Source organism: Neodiprion virginianus, chromosome 5 (genome assembly GCF_021901495.1).
Source record: "Neodiprion virginianus isolate iyNeoVirg1 chromosome 5, iyNeoVirg1.1, whole genome shotgun sequence".
Lineage (NCBI taxonomy): Eukaryota > Metazoa > Arthropoda > Insecta > Hymenoptera > Diprionidae > Neodiprion > Neodiprion virginianus.
Window position 1 is genome coordinate 739,125 of NC_060881.1, and position 15,503 is coordinate 754,627.

A 15,503-nucleotide genomic window follows, 5' to 3' on the forward strand; every position below is an offset into this window, starting at 1 on the left:
CACCTGCTGAAAAATGTCAAAAACACAGGTTCTCGTTTTTAGGCTGTAACTTTTGATGCGTTGATCGCAGCGTATTGGGACTGCGCCCAATCGATTTCTCTCGCAAAATTACGTCGAAACGGTGCATCAAAGAATTTATTCCAGCACTTTTCAAAATCGCGAAAATTTTCGCCAAAAATACAAAGGGGTTAACCTTCCTTTTTTTTTGACCAAAAAATTTTTCGTCTCAGAATTGATTCGCATGACTCTTTTCCGACCAATTGGACCCCAAGGAACTCAGAAAACGCAGCGAAAAGAGCGTAGGATCAACAGGAGAGAAATGGCGAGCGACAAAGCACCTGCTGAAAAATGTCAAAAACACAGGTTCTCGTTTTTAGGCTGTAACTTTTGATGCGTTGATCGCAGCGTATTGGGACTGCGCCCAATCGATTTCTCTCGCGAAATTACGTCGGAATAGTACCTGAAAGAATTGATTCCAGCACTTTTCAAAATCGCGAAAATTTTCGCCAAAAATACAAAGGGGTTAAGCTTCCTTTTTTTTTGACCAAAAAATTTTTCGTCTCAGAATTGATTCGTATGACTCTTTCCCGACCAATTGGACCCCAAGGAACTCAGAAAACGCAGCGAAAAGAGCGTAGGATCAACAGAAGAGAAATGGCGAGCGACAAAGCACCTGCTGAAAAATGTCAAAAACACGGGTTCTCGTTTTTTGGCTGTGACTTTTGATGCGTTGATCGCAGCGTATTGGGACTGCGCCCAATCGATTTTTCTCGCAAAATTACGTCGGAACAGTGCCTGCAAAAATTGATTCCAGCACTTTTCAAAACCGCGATAATTTTCGCCAAAAATACAAAGGGGTTAACCTTCCTTTTTTTTTGACCAAAAAATTTTTCGTCTCAGAATTGATTCGTATGACTCTTTCCCGACCAATTGGACCCCAAGGAACTCAGAAAACGCAGCGAAAAGAGCGTAGGATCAACAGGAGAGAAATGGCGAGCGACAAAGCACCTGCTGAAAAATGTCAAAAACACAGGTTCTCGTTTTTTGGCTGTAATTTTTGATGCGTTGATCGCAGCGTATTGGGACTGCGCCCAATCGATTTCTCTCGCAGAATTACGTCGGAATAGTGCCTGAAAGAATTGATTCCAGCACTTTCCAAAATCGCGAAAATTTTCGCCAAAAATACAAAGGGGTTAACCTTCCTTTTTTTTTGACCAAAAAATTTTTCGTCTCAGAATTGATTCGTATGACTCTTTTCCGACCAATTGGACCCCAAGGAACTCAGAAAACGCAGCGAAAAGAGCGTAGGATCAACAGGAGAGAAATGGCGAGCGACAAAGCACCTGCTGAAAAATGTCAAAAACACAGGTTCTCGTTTTTAGGCTGTAACTTTTGATGCGTTGATCGCAGCGTATTGGGACTGCGCCCAATCGATTTCTCTCGCAAAATTACGTCGGAATAGTACCTGAAAGAATTGATTCCAGCACTTTTCAAAATCGCGAAAATTTTCGCCAAAAATACAAAGGGGTTAAGCTTCCTTTTTTTTTGACCAAAAAATTTTTCGTCTCAGAATTGATTCGTATGACTCTTTCCCGACCAATTGGACCCCAAGGAACTCAGAAAACGCAGCGAAAAGAGCGTAGGATCAACAGAAGAGAAATGGCGAGCGACAAAGCACCTGCTGAAAAATGTCAAAAACACGGGTTCTCGTTTTTTGGCTGTGACTTTTGATGCGTTGATCGCAGCGTATTGGGACTGCGCCCAATCGATTTTTCTCGCAAAATTACGTCGGAACAGTGCCTGCAAAAATTGATTCCAGCACTTTTCAAAACCGCGAAAATTTTCGCCAAAAATACAAAGGGGTTAACCTTCCTTTTTTTTTGACCAAAAAATTTTTCGTCTCAGAATTGATTCGTATGACTCTTTCCCGACCAATTGGACCCCAAGGAACTCAGAAAACGCAGCGAAAAGAGCGTAGGATCAACAGGAGAGAAATGGCGAGCGACAAAGCACCTGCTGAAAAATGTCAAAAACACAGGTTCTCGTTTTTTGGCTGTAATTTTTGATGCGTTGATCGCAGCGTATTGGGACTGCGCCCAATCGATTTCTCTCGCAGAATTACGTCGGAATAGTGCCTGAAAGAATTGATTCCAGCACTTTCCAAAATCGCGAAAATTTTCGCCAAAAATACAAAGGGGTTAACCTTCCTTTTTTTTTGACCAAAAAATTTTTCGTCTCAGAATTGATTCGTATGACTCTTTTCCGACCAATTGGACCCCAAGGAACTCAGAAAATGCAGCGAAAAGAGCGTAGGATCAACAGGAGAGAAATGGCGAGCGACAAAGCACCTGCTGAAAAATGTCAAAAACACAGGTTCTCGTTTTTTGGCTGTAACTTTTGATGCGTTGATCGCAGCGTATTGGGACTGCGCCCAATCGATTTCTCTCGCAAAATTACGTCGGAATAGTGCCTGAAAGAATTGATTCCAGCACTTTTCAAAATCGCGAAAATTTTTGCCAAAAATACAAAGGGGTTAACCTTCCTTTTTTTTTGACCAAAAAATTTTTCGTCTCAGAATTGATTCGTATGACTCTTTCCCGACCAATTGGACCCCAAGGAACTCAGAAAACGCAGCGAAAAGAGCGTAGGATCAACAGGAGAGAAATGGCGAGCGACAAAGCACCTGCTGAAAAATGTCAAAAACACAGGTTCTCGTTTTTAGGCTGTAACTTTTGATGCGTTGATCGCAGCGTATTGGGACTGCGCCCAATCGATTTTTCTCGCAAAATTACGTCGGAACAGTGCCTGCAAAAATTGATTCCAGCACTTTTCAAAACCGCGAAAATTTTCGCCAAAAATACAAAGGGGTTAACCTTCCTTTTTTTTTGACCAAAAAATTTTTCGTCTCAGAATTGATTCGTATGACTCTTTCCCGACCAATTGGACCCCAAGGAACTCAGAAAACGCAGCGAAAAGAGCGTAGGATCAACAGGAGAGAAATGGCGAGCGACAAAGCACCTGCTGAAAAATGTCAAAAACACAGGTTCTCGTTTTTTGGCTGTAATTTTTGATGCGTTGATCGCAGCGTATTGGGACTGCGCCCAATCGATTTCTCTCGCAGAATTACGTCGGAATAGTGCCTGAAAGAATTGATTCCAGCACTTTCCAAAATCGCGAAAATTTTCGCCAAAAATACAAAGGGGTTAACCTTCCTTTTTTTTTGACCAAAAAATTTTTCGTCTCAGAATTGATTCGTATGACTCTTTTCCGACCAATTGGACCCCAAGGAACTCAGAAAATGCAGCGAAAAGAGCGTAGGATCAACAGGAGAGAAATGGCGAGCGACAAAGCACCTGCTGAAAAATGTCAAAAACACAGGTTCTCGTTTTTTGGCTGTAACTTTTGATGCGTTGATCGCAGCGTATTGGGACTGCGCCCAATCGATTTCTCTCGCAAAATTACGTCGGAATAGTGCCTGAAAGAATTGATTCCAGCACTTTTCAAAATCGCGAAAATTTTTGCCAAAAATACAAAGGGGTTAACCTTCCTTTTTTTTTGACCAAAAAATTTTTCGTCTCAGAATTGATTCGTATGACTCTTTCCCGACCAATTGGACCCCAAGGAACTCAGAAAACGCAGCGAAAAGAGCGTAGGATCAACAGGAGAGAAATGGCGAGCGACAAAGCACCTGCTGAAAAATGTCAAAAACACAGGTTCTCGTTTTTAGGCTGTAACTTTTGATGCGTTGATCGCAGCGTATTGGGACTGCGCCCAATCGATTTCTCTCGCGAAATTACGTCGGAATAGTGCCTAAAAGAATTGATTCCAGCACTTTTCAAAATCGCGAAAATTTTCGCCAAAAATACAAAGGGGTTGACCTTCCTTTTTTTTTGACCAAAAAATTTTTCGTCTCAGAATTGATTCGTATGACTCTTTCCCGACCAATTGGACCCCAAGGAACTCAGAAAACGCAGCGAAAAGAGCGTAGGATCAACAGGAGAGAAATGGCGAGCGACAAAGCACCTGCTGAAAAATGTCAAAAACACAGGTTCTCGTTTTTAGGCTGTAACTTTTGATGCGTTGATCGCAGCGTATTGGGACTGCGCCCAATCGATTTCTCTCGCGAAATTACGTCGGAATAGTGCCTAAAAGAATTGATTCCAGCACTTTTCAAAATCGCGAAAATTTTCGCCAAAAATACAAAGGGGTTGACCTTCCTTTTTTTTTGACCAAAAAATTTTTCGTCTCAGAATTGATTCGTATGACTCTTTCCCGACCAATTGGACCCCAAGGAACTCAGAAAACGCAGCGAAAAGAGCGTAGGATCAACAGGAGAGAAATGGCGAGCGACAAAGCACCTGCTGAAAAATGTCAAAAACACAGGTTCTCGTTTTTAGGCTGTAACTTTTGATGCGTTGATCGCAGCGTATTGGGACTGCGCCCAGTCGATTTCTCTCGCAAAATTACGTCGGAATAGTGCCTGAAAGAATTGATTCCAGCACTTTCCAAAATCGCGAAAATTTTCGCCAAAAATACAAAGGGGTTAACCTTCCTTTTTTTTTGACCAAAAAATTTTTCGTCTCAGAATTGATTCGTATGACTCTTTTCCGACCAATTGGACCCCAAGGAACTCAGAAAATGCAGCGAAAAGAGCGTAGGATCAACAGGAGAGAAATGGCGAGCGACAAAGCACCTGCTGAAAAATGTCAAAAACACAGGTTCTCGTTTTTAGGCTGTAACTTTTGATGCGTTGATCGCAGCGTATTGGGACTGCGCCCAATCGATTTCTCTCGCAAAATTACGTCGGAATAGTGCCTGAAAGAATTGATTCCAGCACTTTTCAAAATCGCGAAAATTTTTGCCAAAAATACAAAGGGGTTAACCTTCCTTTTTTTTTGACCAAAAAATTTTTCGTCTCAGAATTGATTCGTATGACTCTTTCCCGACCAATTGGACCCCACGGAACTCAGAAAACGCAGCGAAAAGAGCGTAGGATCAACAGGAGAGAAATGGCGAGCGACAAAGCACCTGCTGAAAAATGTCAAAAACACAGGTTCTCGTTTTTTGGCTGTAATTTTTGATGCGTTGATCGCAGCGTATTGGGACTGCGCCCAATCGATTTCTCTCGCAAAATTACGTCGGAATAGTGCCTGAAAGAATTGATTCCAGCACTTTCCAAAATGGCGAAAATTTTCGCCAAAAATACAAAGGGGTTAACCTTCCTTTTTTTTTGACCAAAAAATTTTTCGTCTCAGAATTGATTCGTATGACTCTTTCCCGACCAATTGGACCCCAAGGAACTCAGAAAACGCAGCGAAAAGAGCGTAGGATCAACAGGAGAGAAATGGCGAGCGACAAAGCACCTGCTGAAAAATGTCAAAAACACAGGTTCTCGTTTTTTGGCTGTAATTTTTGATGCGTTGATCGCAGCGTATTGGGACTGCGCCCAATCGATTTCTCTCGCAAAATTACGTCGGAATAGTGCCTGAAAGAATTGATTCCAGCACTTTTCAAAATCGCGAAAATTTTCGTCAAAAATACAAAGGGGTTAACCTTCCTTTTTTTTTGACCAAAAAATTTTTCGTCTCAGAATTGATTCGTATGACTCTTTCCCGACCAATTGGACCCCAAGGAACTCAGAAAACGCAGCGAAAAGAGCGTAGGATCAACAGGAGAGAAATGGCGAGCGACAAAGCACCTGCTGAAAAATGTCAAAAACACAGGTTCTCGTTTTTAGGCTGTAACTTTTGATGCGTTGATCGCAGCGTATTGGGACTGCGCCCAATCGATTTCTCTCGCAAAATTACGTCGGAATAGTACCTGAAAGAATTGATTCCAGCACTTTTCAAAATCGCGAAAATTTTCGCCAAAAATACAAAGGGGTTAAGCTTCCTTTTTTTTTGACCAAAAAATTTTTCGTCTCAGAATTGATTCGTATGACTCTTTCCCGACCAATTGGACCCCAAGGAACTCAGAAAACGCAGCGAAAAGAGCGTAGGATCAACAGAAGAGAAATGGCGAGCGACAAAGCACCTGCTGAAAAATGTCAAAAACACGGGTTCTCGTTTTTTGGCTGTGACTTTTGATGCGTTGATCGCAGCGTATTGGGACTGCGCCCAATCGATTTTTCTCGCAAAATTACGTCGGAACAGTGCCTGCAAAAATTGATTCCAGCACTTTTCAAAACCGCGAAAATTTTCGCCAAAAATACAAAGGGGTTAACCTTCCTTTTTTTTTGACCAAAAAATTTTTCGTCTCAGAATTGATTCGTATGACTCTTTCCCGACCAATTGGACCCCAAGGAACTCAGAAAACGCAGCGAAAAGAGCGTAGGATCAACAGGAGAGAAATGGCGAGCGACAAAGCACCTGCTGAAAAATGTCAAAAACACAGGTTCTCGTTTTTTGGCTGTAATTTTTGATGCGTTGATCGCAGCGTATTGGGACTGCGCCCAATCGATTTCTCTCGCAGAATTACGTCGGAATAGTGCCTGAAAGAATTGATTCCAGCACTTTCCAAAATCGCGAAAATTTTCGCCAAAAATACAAAGGGGTTAACCTTCCTTTTTTTTTGACCAAAAAATTTTTCGTCTCAGAATTGATTCGTATGACTCTTTTCCGACCAATTGGACCCCAAGGAACTCAGAAAATGCAGCGAAAAGAGCGTAGGATCAACAGGAGAGAAATGGCGAGCGACAAAGCACCTGCTGAAAAATGTCAAAAACACAGGTTCTCGTTTTTAGGCTGTAACTTTTGATGCGTTGATCGCAGCGTATTGGGACTGCGCCCAATCGATTTCTCTCGCAAAATTACGTCGGAATAGTGCCTGAAAGAATTGATTCCAGCACTTTTCAAAATCGCGAAAATTTTTGCCAAAAATACAAAGGGGTTAACCTTCCTTTTTTTTTGACCAAAAAATTTTTCGTCTCAGAATTGATTCGTATGACTCTTTCCCGACCAATTGGACCCCACGGAACTCAGAAAACGCAGCGAAAAGAGCGTAGGATCAACAGGAGAGAAATGGCGAGCGACAAAGCACCTGCTGAAAAATGTCAAAAACACAGGTTCTCGTTTTTTGGCTGTAATTTTTGATGCGTTGATCGCAGCGTATTGGGACTGCGCCCAATCGATTTCTCTCGCAAAATTACGTCGGAATAGTGCCTGAAAGAATTGATTCCAGCACTTTCCAAAATGGCGAAAATTTTCGCCAAAAATACAAAGGGGTTAACCTTCCTTTTTTTTTGACCAAAAAATTTTTCGTCTCAGAATTGATTCGTATGACTCTTTCCCGACCAATTGGACCCCAAGGAACTCAGAAAACGCAGCGAAAAGAGCGTAGGATCAACAGGAGAGAAATGGCGAGCGACAAAGCACCTGCTGAAAAATGTCAAAAACACAGGTTCTCGTTTTTTGGCTGTAATTTTTGATGCGTTGATCGCAGCGTATTGGGACTGCGCCCAATCGATTTCTCTCGCAAAATTACGTCGGAATAGTGCCTGAAAGAATTGATTCCAGCACTTTTCAAAATCGCGAAAATTTTCGTCAAAAATACAAAGGGGTTAACCTTCCTTTTTTTTTGACCAAAAAATTTTTCGTCTCAGAATTGATTCGTATGACTCTTTCCCGACCAATTGGACCCCAAGGAACTCAGAAAACGCAGCGAAAAGAGCGTAGGATCAACAGGAGAGAAATGGCGAGCGACAAAGCACCTGCTGAAAAATGTCAAAAACACAGGTTCTCGTTTTTAGGCTGTAACTTTTGATGCGTTGATCGCAGCGTATTGGGACTGCGCCCAATCGATTTCTCTCGCAAAATTACGTCGGAATAGTGCCTGAAAGGATTCATTTCAGCACTTTTCAAAATCGCGAAAATTTTTGCCAAAAATACAAAGGGGTTAACCTTCCTTTTTTTTTGACCAAAAAATTTTTCGTCTCAGAATTGATTCGTATGACTCTTTCCCGACCAATTGGACCCCAAGGAACTCAGAAAACGCAGCGAAAAGAGCGTAGGATCAACAGGAGAGAAATGGCGAGCGACAAAGCACCTGCTGAAAAATGTCAAAAACACAGGTTCTCGTTTTTAGGCTGTAACTTTTGATGCGTTGATCGCAGCGTATTGGGACTGCGCCCAATCGATTTCTCTCGCGAAATTACGTCGGAATAGTGCCTAAAAGAATTGATTCCAGCACTTTTCAAAATCGCGAAAATTTTCGCCAAAAATACAAAGGGGTTAACCTTCCTTTTTTTTTGACCAAAAAATTTTTCGTCTCAGAATTGATTCGTATGACTCTTTCCCGACCAATTGGACCCCAAGGAACTCAGAAAACGCAGCGAAAAGAGCGTAGGATCAACAGGAGAGAAATGGCGAGCGACAAAGCACCTGCTGAAAAATGTCAAAAACACAGGTTCTCGTTTTTTGGCTGTAATTTTTGATGCGTTGATCGCAGCGTATTGGGACTGCGCCCAATCGATTTCTCTCGCAGAATTACGTCGGAATAGTGCCTGAAAGAATTGATTCCAGCACTTTCCAAAATCGCGAAAATTTTCGCCAAAAATACAAAGGGGTTAACCTTCCTTTTTTTTTGACCAAAAAATTTTTCGTCTCAGAATTGATTCGTATGACTCTTTCCCGACCAATTGGACCCCAAGGAACTCAGAAAACGCAGCGAAAAGAGCGTAGGATCAACAGGAGAGAAATGGCGAGCGACAAAGCACCTGCTGAAAAATGTCAAAAACACAGGTTCTCGTTTTTAGGCTGTAACTTTTGATGCGTTGATCGCAGCGTATTGGGACTGCGCCCAATCGATTTCTCTCGCAAAATTACGTCGGAATAGTACCTGAAAGAATTGATTCCAGCACTTTTCAAAATCGCGAAAATTTTCGCCAAAAATACAAAGGGGTTAAGCTTCCTTTTTTTTTGACCAAAAAATTTTTCGTCTCAGAATTGATTCGTATGACTCTTTCCCGACCAATTGGACCCCAAGGAACTCAGAAAACGCAGCGAAAAGAGCGTAGGATCAACAGAAGAGAAATGGCGAGCGACAAAGCACCTGCTGAAAAATGTCAAAAACACGGGTTCTCGTTTTTTGGCTGTGACTTTTGATGCGTTGATCGCAGCGTATTGGGACTGCGCCCAATCGATTTTTCTCGCAAAATTACGTCGGAACAGTGCCTGCAAAAATTGATTCCAGCACTTTTCAAAACCGCGAAAATTTTCGCCAAAAATACAAAGGGGTTAACCTTCCTTTTTTTTTGACCAAAAAATTTTTCGTCTCAGAATTGATTCGTATGACTCTTTCCCGACCAATTGGACCCCACGGAACTCAGAAAACGCAGCGAAAAGAGCGTAGGATCAACAGGAGAGAAATGGCGAGCGACAAAGCACCTGCTGAAAAATGTCAAAAACACAGGTTCTCGTTTTTTGGCTGTAATTTTTGATGCGTTGATCGCAGCGTATTGGGACTGCGCCCAATCGATTTCTCTCGCAAAATTACGTCGGAATAGTGCCTGAAAGAATTGATTCCAGCACTTTCCAAAATGGCGAAAATTTTCGCCAAAAATACAAAGGGGTTAACCTTCCTTTTTTTTTGACCAAAAAATTTTTCGTCTCAGAATTGATTCGTATGACTCTTTCCCGACCAATTGGACCCCAAGGAACTCAGAAAACGCAGCGAAAAGAGCGTAGGATCAACAGGAGAGAAATGGCGAGCGACAAAGCACCTGCTGAAAAATGTCAAAAACACAGGTTCTCGTTTTTTGGCTGTAATTTTTGATGCGTTGATCGCAGCGTATTGGGACTGCGCCCAATCGATTTCTCTCGCAAAATTACGTCGGAATAGTGCCTGAAAGAATTGATTCCAGCACTTTCCAAAATGGCGAAAATTTTCGCCAAAAATACAAAGGGGTTAACCTTCCTTTTTTTTTGACCAAAAAATTTTTCGTCTCAGAATTGATTCGTATGACTCTTTCCCGACCAATTGGACCCCAAGGAACTCAGAAAACGCAGCGAAAAGAGCGTAGGATCAACAGGAGAGAAATGGCGAGCGACAAAGCACCTGCTGAAAAATGTCAAAAACACAGGTTCTCGTTTTTTGGCTGTAATTTTTGATGCGTTGATCGCAGCGTATTGGGACTGCGCCCAATCGATTTCTCTCGCGAAATTACGTCGGAATAGTGCCTAAAAGAATTGATTCCAGCACTTTTCAAAATCGCGAAAATTTTCGCCAAAAATACAAAGGGGTTAACCTTCCTTTTTTTTTGACCAAAAAATTTTTCGTCTCAGAATTGATTCGTATGACTCTTTCCCGACCAATTGGACCCCAAGGAACTCAGAAAACGCAGCGAAAAGAGCGTAGGATCAACAGGAGAGAAATGGCGAGCGACAAAGCACCTGCTGAAAAATGTCAAAAACACAGGTTCTCGTTTTTTGGCTGTAACTTTTGATGCGTTGATCGCAGCGTATTGGGACTGCGCCCAATCGATTTCTCTCGCAAAATTACGTCGGAATAGTGCCTGAAAGAATTGATTCCAGCACTTTCCAAAATCGCGAAAATTTTCGCCAAAAATACAAAGGGGTTAACCTTCCTTTTTTTTTGACCAAAAAATTTTTCGTCTCAGAATTGATTCGTATGACTCTTTTCCGACCAATTGGACCCCAAGGAACTCAGAAAATGCAGCGAAAAGAGCGTAGGATCAACAGGAGAGAAATGGCGAGCGACAAAGCACCTGCTGAAAAATGTCAAAAACACAGGTTCTCGTTTTTTGGCTGTAACTTTTGATGCGTTGATCGCAGCGTATTGGGACTGCGCCCAATCGATTTTTGTCGCAAAATTACGTCGGAACAGTGCCTGCAAAAATTGATTCCAGCACTTTTCAAAACCGCAAAAATTTTCGCCAAAAATACAAAGGGGTTAGCCTTCCTTTTTTTTTGACCAAAAAATTTTTCGTCTCAGAATTGATTCGTATGACTCTTTCCCGACCAATTGGACCCCACGGAACTCAGAAAACGCAGCGAAAAGAGCGTGGGACCAACAGGAGAGAAACTATGGAGGAAAAAGCACCTGCTGAAAAATGTGAAAAAACGGGTTCTGGTTTTTTGCCTGTAACTCTTGATCCGTTGCTCGCAGCGTATTGGGACTGCGCCTAATCGATTTCTCTCGCAAAATTACGTCGGAATGGTGCATCAAAGAATTTATTCCAGCACTTTTCAGAATCGCGAAAATTTTCGCCAAAAATACAAAGGGGTTAACCTTCCTTTTTTTTTGACCGAAAAATTTTTCATCTCGGAATTGATTTGTATGACCCTTTCCCGACCATTCGGACCCCCAGGAACACAGAAAACGCAGCGAAAAGAGCGTGGGACCAACAGGAGAGAAATGACGACGAAAAGATGACCAGCTGAAAAATGTGAAAAAAAAGAGTTCTGGTTTTTTGCCTGTAACTCTTGATCCGTTGATCGCAGCGTCCTGGGACTGCGCCCAATCGATTTCTCTCGCAAAATTACGTCGGAATAGTGCATCAAAGAATTTACTCCAGCGCTTTTCAAAATTGCGAAAATTTTCGACAAAAATGCACAGACGATTTGTGTGTTGATTCTCCTTTCCGAACTTCATCTTTATTTTAAATTTCGTTTGATGTAGATATGCTGTACGCTACACTGTCCAGCTATCGTCGGAACCCAATTGCTCAGAAACTTTCTTTCAAACACAACAGATTCTGGAGAGTATTGGTTTTGTAGAAAAATCAGAATTAAATTCTTGGTGTGTAGTTAAGAATTTTATTTCATCTTATGTCGCACGTTCATACTTAAGCCATTAATATCATGTTATCTCTCTTATATCTATCGACTTAGACTAATTGGCCGCAGTAATTTCTGAGCTACATTTGCAAACGCTAATTCTGCTAGTTGTCTAGGGGTGTGCCCGAGCATGTCGACAGCTTCCGGATCGGCTCCACGGTCAAGCAGAAATTGCACCACTTCTCCTTGGTCGTGCAGAGCTCCGAAATGCAGCGCAGTTCTTCCGGAAACGTCTCTTTTCGACAGATCAACACCAGCGTAGCAGTACGACATCAGTCTGTCCACATTTCCGACTGCCGCGGCCAGGCAGAGTTGCTCGCCGATCAAATGGTCACAACCAGAAATGTGTGCTCCACACTCGACCAGTAATTCAATCACCTGCAGTACAGAAAAATTAAAAAAGTTGCAACAAACTCCAAAAACTCTCCGCGAATTTCTAGCTGTAATATTTCATTAACTAATTATCTTTTTGCAACCGGGTGCAGAGCAAATACCCCGAGTTTATTGAGGATCTATTTTCGAAATCATCTCTGCATTTTCTGACAGAATATGCAGATAACGGTTTCATAGATTGGAATAAATTGGTTAATAACACTAACGGAAAGTCATATATAGATTACGTACCTCATGGTGGTCGTTTTCGATCGCATCGATGAGAGGAGTGCGGTCAAATCTGTCTCGCAAATGAACGCTGGCACCGTTTTCTAGCAGATAGCGTACCACCTTCAAGCATCCCTCGGAAGCTGCGATATGAAGGGGAGTCCGAAAGTCGGCGTTCGTTTCGCAGAAATCAGATCCCTGTGACATGCAGTATCGTGTTTTGCGATATAATATTACCGTACAATAAATATGCCTTGTTCACGAATTGTCACAAATATCGTATCTACTATATACTCACGTATTCTTTTATCGCCTTCAATTTTTCAACGTCCTTATCCAATATCGCAGCAGCGACCATTCCAGGAAAAAGACTATTCCTCAATCGGATTATATCGCCCTGCGAAGTGATGTTGAGATTCCTGGCAACGGCGTCCAACAGCTGATTGGATTTAGGATTGAAAGGTCGTTCGGAGGTCAGCTCGCCTCTTATACTGGTTAGCATAATTTCACGTTTCTTCTGCATGTCCCATTCGGACTTTAACAAAACGTATGCTAGTTTCGTGTACGCGGCTTCCGGGGTCATGTCAGATCCAGACAGGACACCTTGATTGAATTGCATTTTTATATTATATGAAAAATTGTCGAAAGAACTAATGTAAAAACGAAGGTCAACATTCGAATAAGAAAATTTGACACTTGGCCTTGTACTCACCGACATCTTGAAGCGTCCTTCCAGTTTCGTAAATTGCGCTCACCGTTCCCTGCGAGCATTGAGTTATGTTTACTATCATTACGCCCCGCTTGACAGCCTTGCGAAGTTCTTCGAGTATGTCCTGTCGGTTTGTAGGCATGTTTCCTGCCCCGTAGGACTGAAGGACCATCCCCTTAGTCGGAGGATACGTCGCGGCGGTTATCATTGCTCTGGTGATGCCAGGAAACAGCCGTAACATCGTTACGTCCTCGCAGAGTTCTGTTTCGACGCTGAATTTTTCAATTTTATGGGGACGGAATATCGCTCGGTAATCAACTGAAATTGATACGAGAGGTGAATGAAATGTAGTCAGATATTCGTTGGACAAAATTGAAAGCAGCGAAGTCGACGACCTACCATCAATGGTAATTCCTGCAACGGCCAGAGGCACGTAATTCGGTGAATGGAAGGCTTCGAAGGCATCGGTCGTCCTTTTGCTGGTCCGATTTCCGCGCATCAGTTGATTCGCAAAGAAGACACAGACCTCGGGGATGTTGTAGTTACCAGCGATCAACAGGGACGTAAGAAAGTTGTCGAAGCCGTCGCTTCGCGGTTCGAATATCGATATTTGAGAACCGGTTACGATCACTGTTTTCCCCAAGTTATTCAACATGAAGGAGAGTGCGGAAGCTGTGTAACTCAGCGTGTCCGTTCCGTGAAGAATTACGAAGCCATCGTAATCGGTGTAATATTTCTGAAGGAGATCAAAGGAGATAGCGAGTGAGAAAAATTACGGTATGAAAACACGAGGAGCATAAACTTTATGCGATATGATTGAGGATACCATCATTTTGCGCTACCTTTATATCTTCAGCCAGACAAATCCAGTCAGCGGTTCTCGCGTTACTGGAATCGATCAGATTGTCGTATTCAAGAAGCTCGTAAACCACCCTCCGTTTTTCCGAGGTCAACCTATTTCCGAAATAGCCGAAATTAAAAAATTATACGTAATAACGAAAAACTGTACTGGACGACAAGTGAAACTCACGGCAAAACGAGCGGACTGTTTTCGCCAAAATTTTTGAAAGCGTATTCTTCGTCGTGCATTTGAGGATAATTCCGCAACAGTTTGACAATCGCGTTATGAGTCGGAACCAGTGCTGAAAGAACATAATATGCAATGTTATGTAATGCATCACGTTCAAGAGTCCTAAACGTTTAACGTATCAATCGTAAAGATAAACATCTCAGTTGACATTTTTATATTTTATGTGCGAACGGTAAAGTTCAAGGGTATGAGGCTGCTATAGCAACCCGCGATAGACATTCTTATTCATTTTTCCTCTAGAATTAATTTGGTATAGTAAATTAATGAAGGATTGCTAGAAGGCATATAAATATATAGAACATGACGAATGGATAAAAATGTTTAGACGGTTCTAGGTCATAAAATCACGCGTGCCTATCTCTGCTATGTCTACATAGTATATTTATTTTCTTAACCCATTTTGCTACTTTAAATAATCATAGGGAATACCCCGTGTCGGAGAAGATTGTCGTTCAGTATATTTTTACAGTTCGTGCAGTATCTGTTTCCTCAAATACGAAGAGTGCATTGCAAAATCGTGTGTGAAAAATATCGTGCGATTATTTGGGACTGTACATACAAGATGCATTTAAAATCGAAGTGACCCCGAAACTATAATACTTAAGATACATAAAGTTATACCTACATCCGAATTGATTTCTGGTCATCCCGATAGTTCCACCGGTGTAAATGACCAGTACCCGTCCTTCCAAGTCTCGATTACCGATCAACTTCCCCTGCATCGTTACACTCCTCTCCTTGCAGTACATTTCGTACCTTCGCCTTCGTTCAGTGACGTATAGAACAATGTATCCTTATTGGTGTGATTAAATTTTTATCCGACTATTTCAGCAAAACGTGCAAGGCAACGAGTTCGATCAACCTCGGAGCCAATTATCACTGATTAGGATTGTGCATAATTCGTGTATACATACCTCTCAATCGAGAAACGTTACGTTGAAGTGGAATGTAAACTGAATGTCAAATTTCTTCGAGTACGTTGAATTAACGAACGAACTACAGTCGACGAAGAGTCGCTGGAACGACACTCCGCACCGCAGATTCGAGCCGTACTAACGACTGAGCACTTACTCAGATACGTAACGAGTCTTTGCGACACTGCCAGCCGACCGTTGTCCGTTGTATTTGGACAATTTGAACGCAGTTTCGCATTCACCCCGATCCACGCCTCTTGATAATTGCAGTTCACACACGTTTCCCTTTCCCTTTCTCCAACGCATTCCTAAGATAACTGTATTTGCGTATAAGCATTGTATAAGCGTTGAATTACTAAATTTAATTACAATCACTGTTCGCAGGATTAGCGAGT

The 15,503-nt window shown here is 42.1% G+C and overlaps 1 protein-coding gene across 3 annotated transcripts; it reads right to left on the reverse strand.

Moving 5' to 3' along the window:
* Positions 1-11,751: 11,751 nt before the first annotated feature.
* Positions 11,752-15,260, reverse strand: LOC124306427 (L-asparaginase). 3 transcript variants are annotated; one of them, XM_046767129.1, is made up of 9 exons: positions 15,109-15,260; positions 14,820-14,956; positions 14,135-14,246; positions 13,947-14,058; positions 13,504-13,840; positions 13,108-13,422; positions 12,694-12,998; positions 12,420-12,593; positions 11,752-12,173 (listed from the first exon to the last, which is right to left on the reverse strand). In XM_046767129.1, exons 2-9 carry the CDS (start codon positions 14,941-14,943, stop codon positions 11,838-11,840), a joined length of 1,815 nt encoding a protein of 604 aa, XP_046623085.1. In that variant the 5' UTR covers positions 14,944-14,956; positions 15,109-15,260; the 3' UTR covers positions 11,752-11,837. The 3 variants fall into 3 exon arrangements, with proteins under 3 accessions (XP_046623085.1, XP_046623086.1, XP_046623087.1); XM_046767130.1 differs by having other exon boundaries at positions 14,820-14,987; XM_046767131.1 differs by lacking the exon at positions 15,109-15,260 and having other exon boundaries at positions 14,816-14,952.
* Between the last annotated feature and the right edge of the window lie 243 nt (positions 15,261-15,503).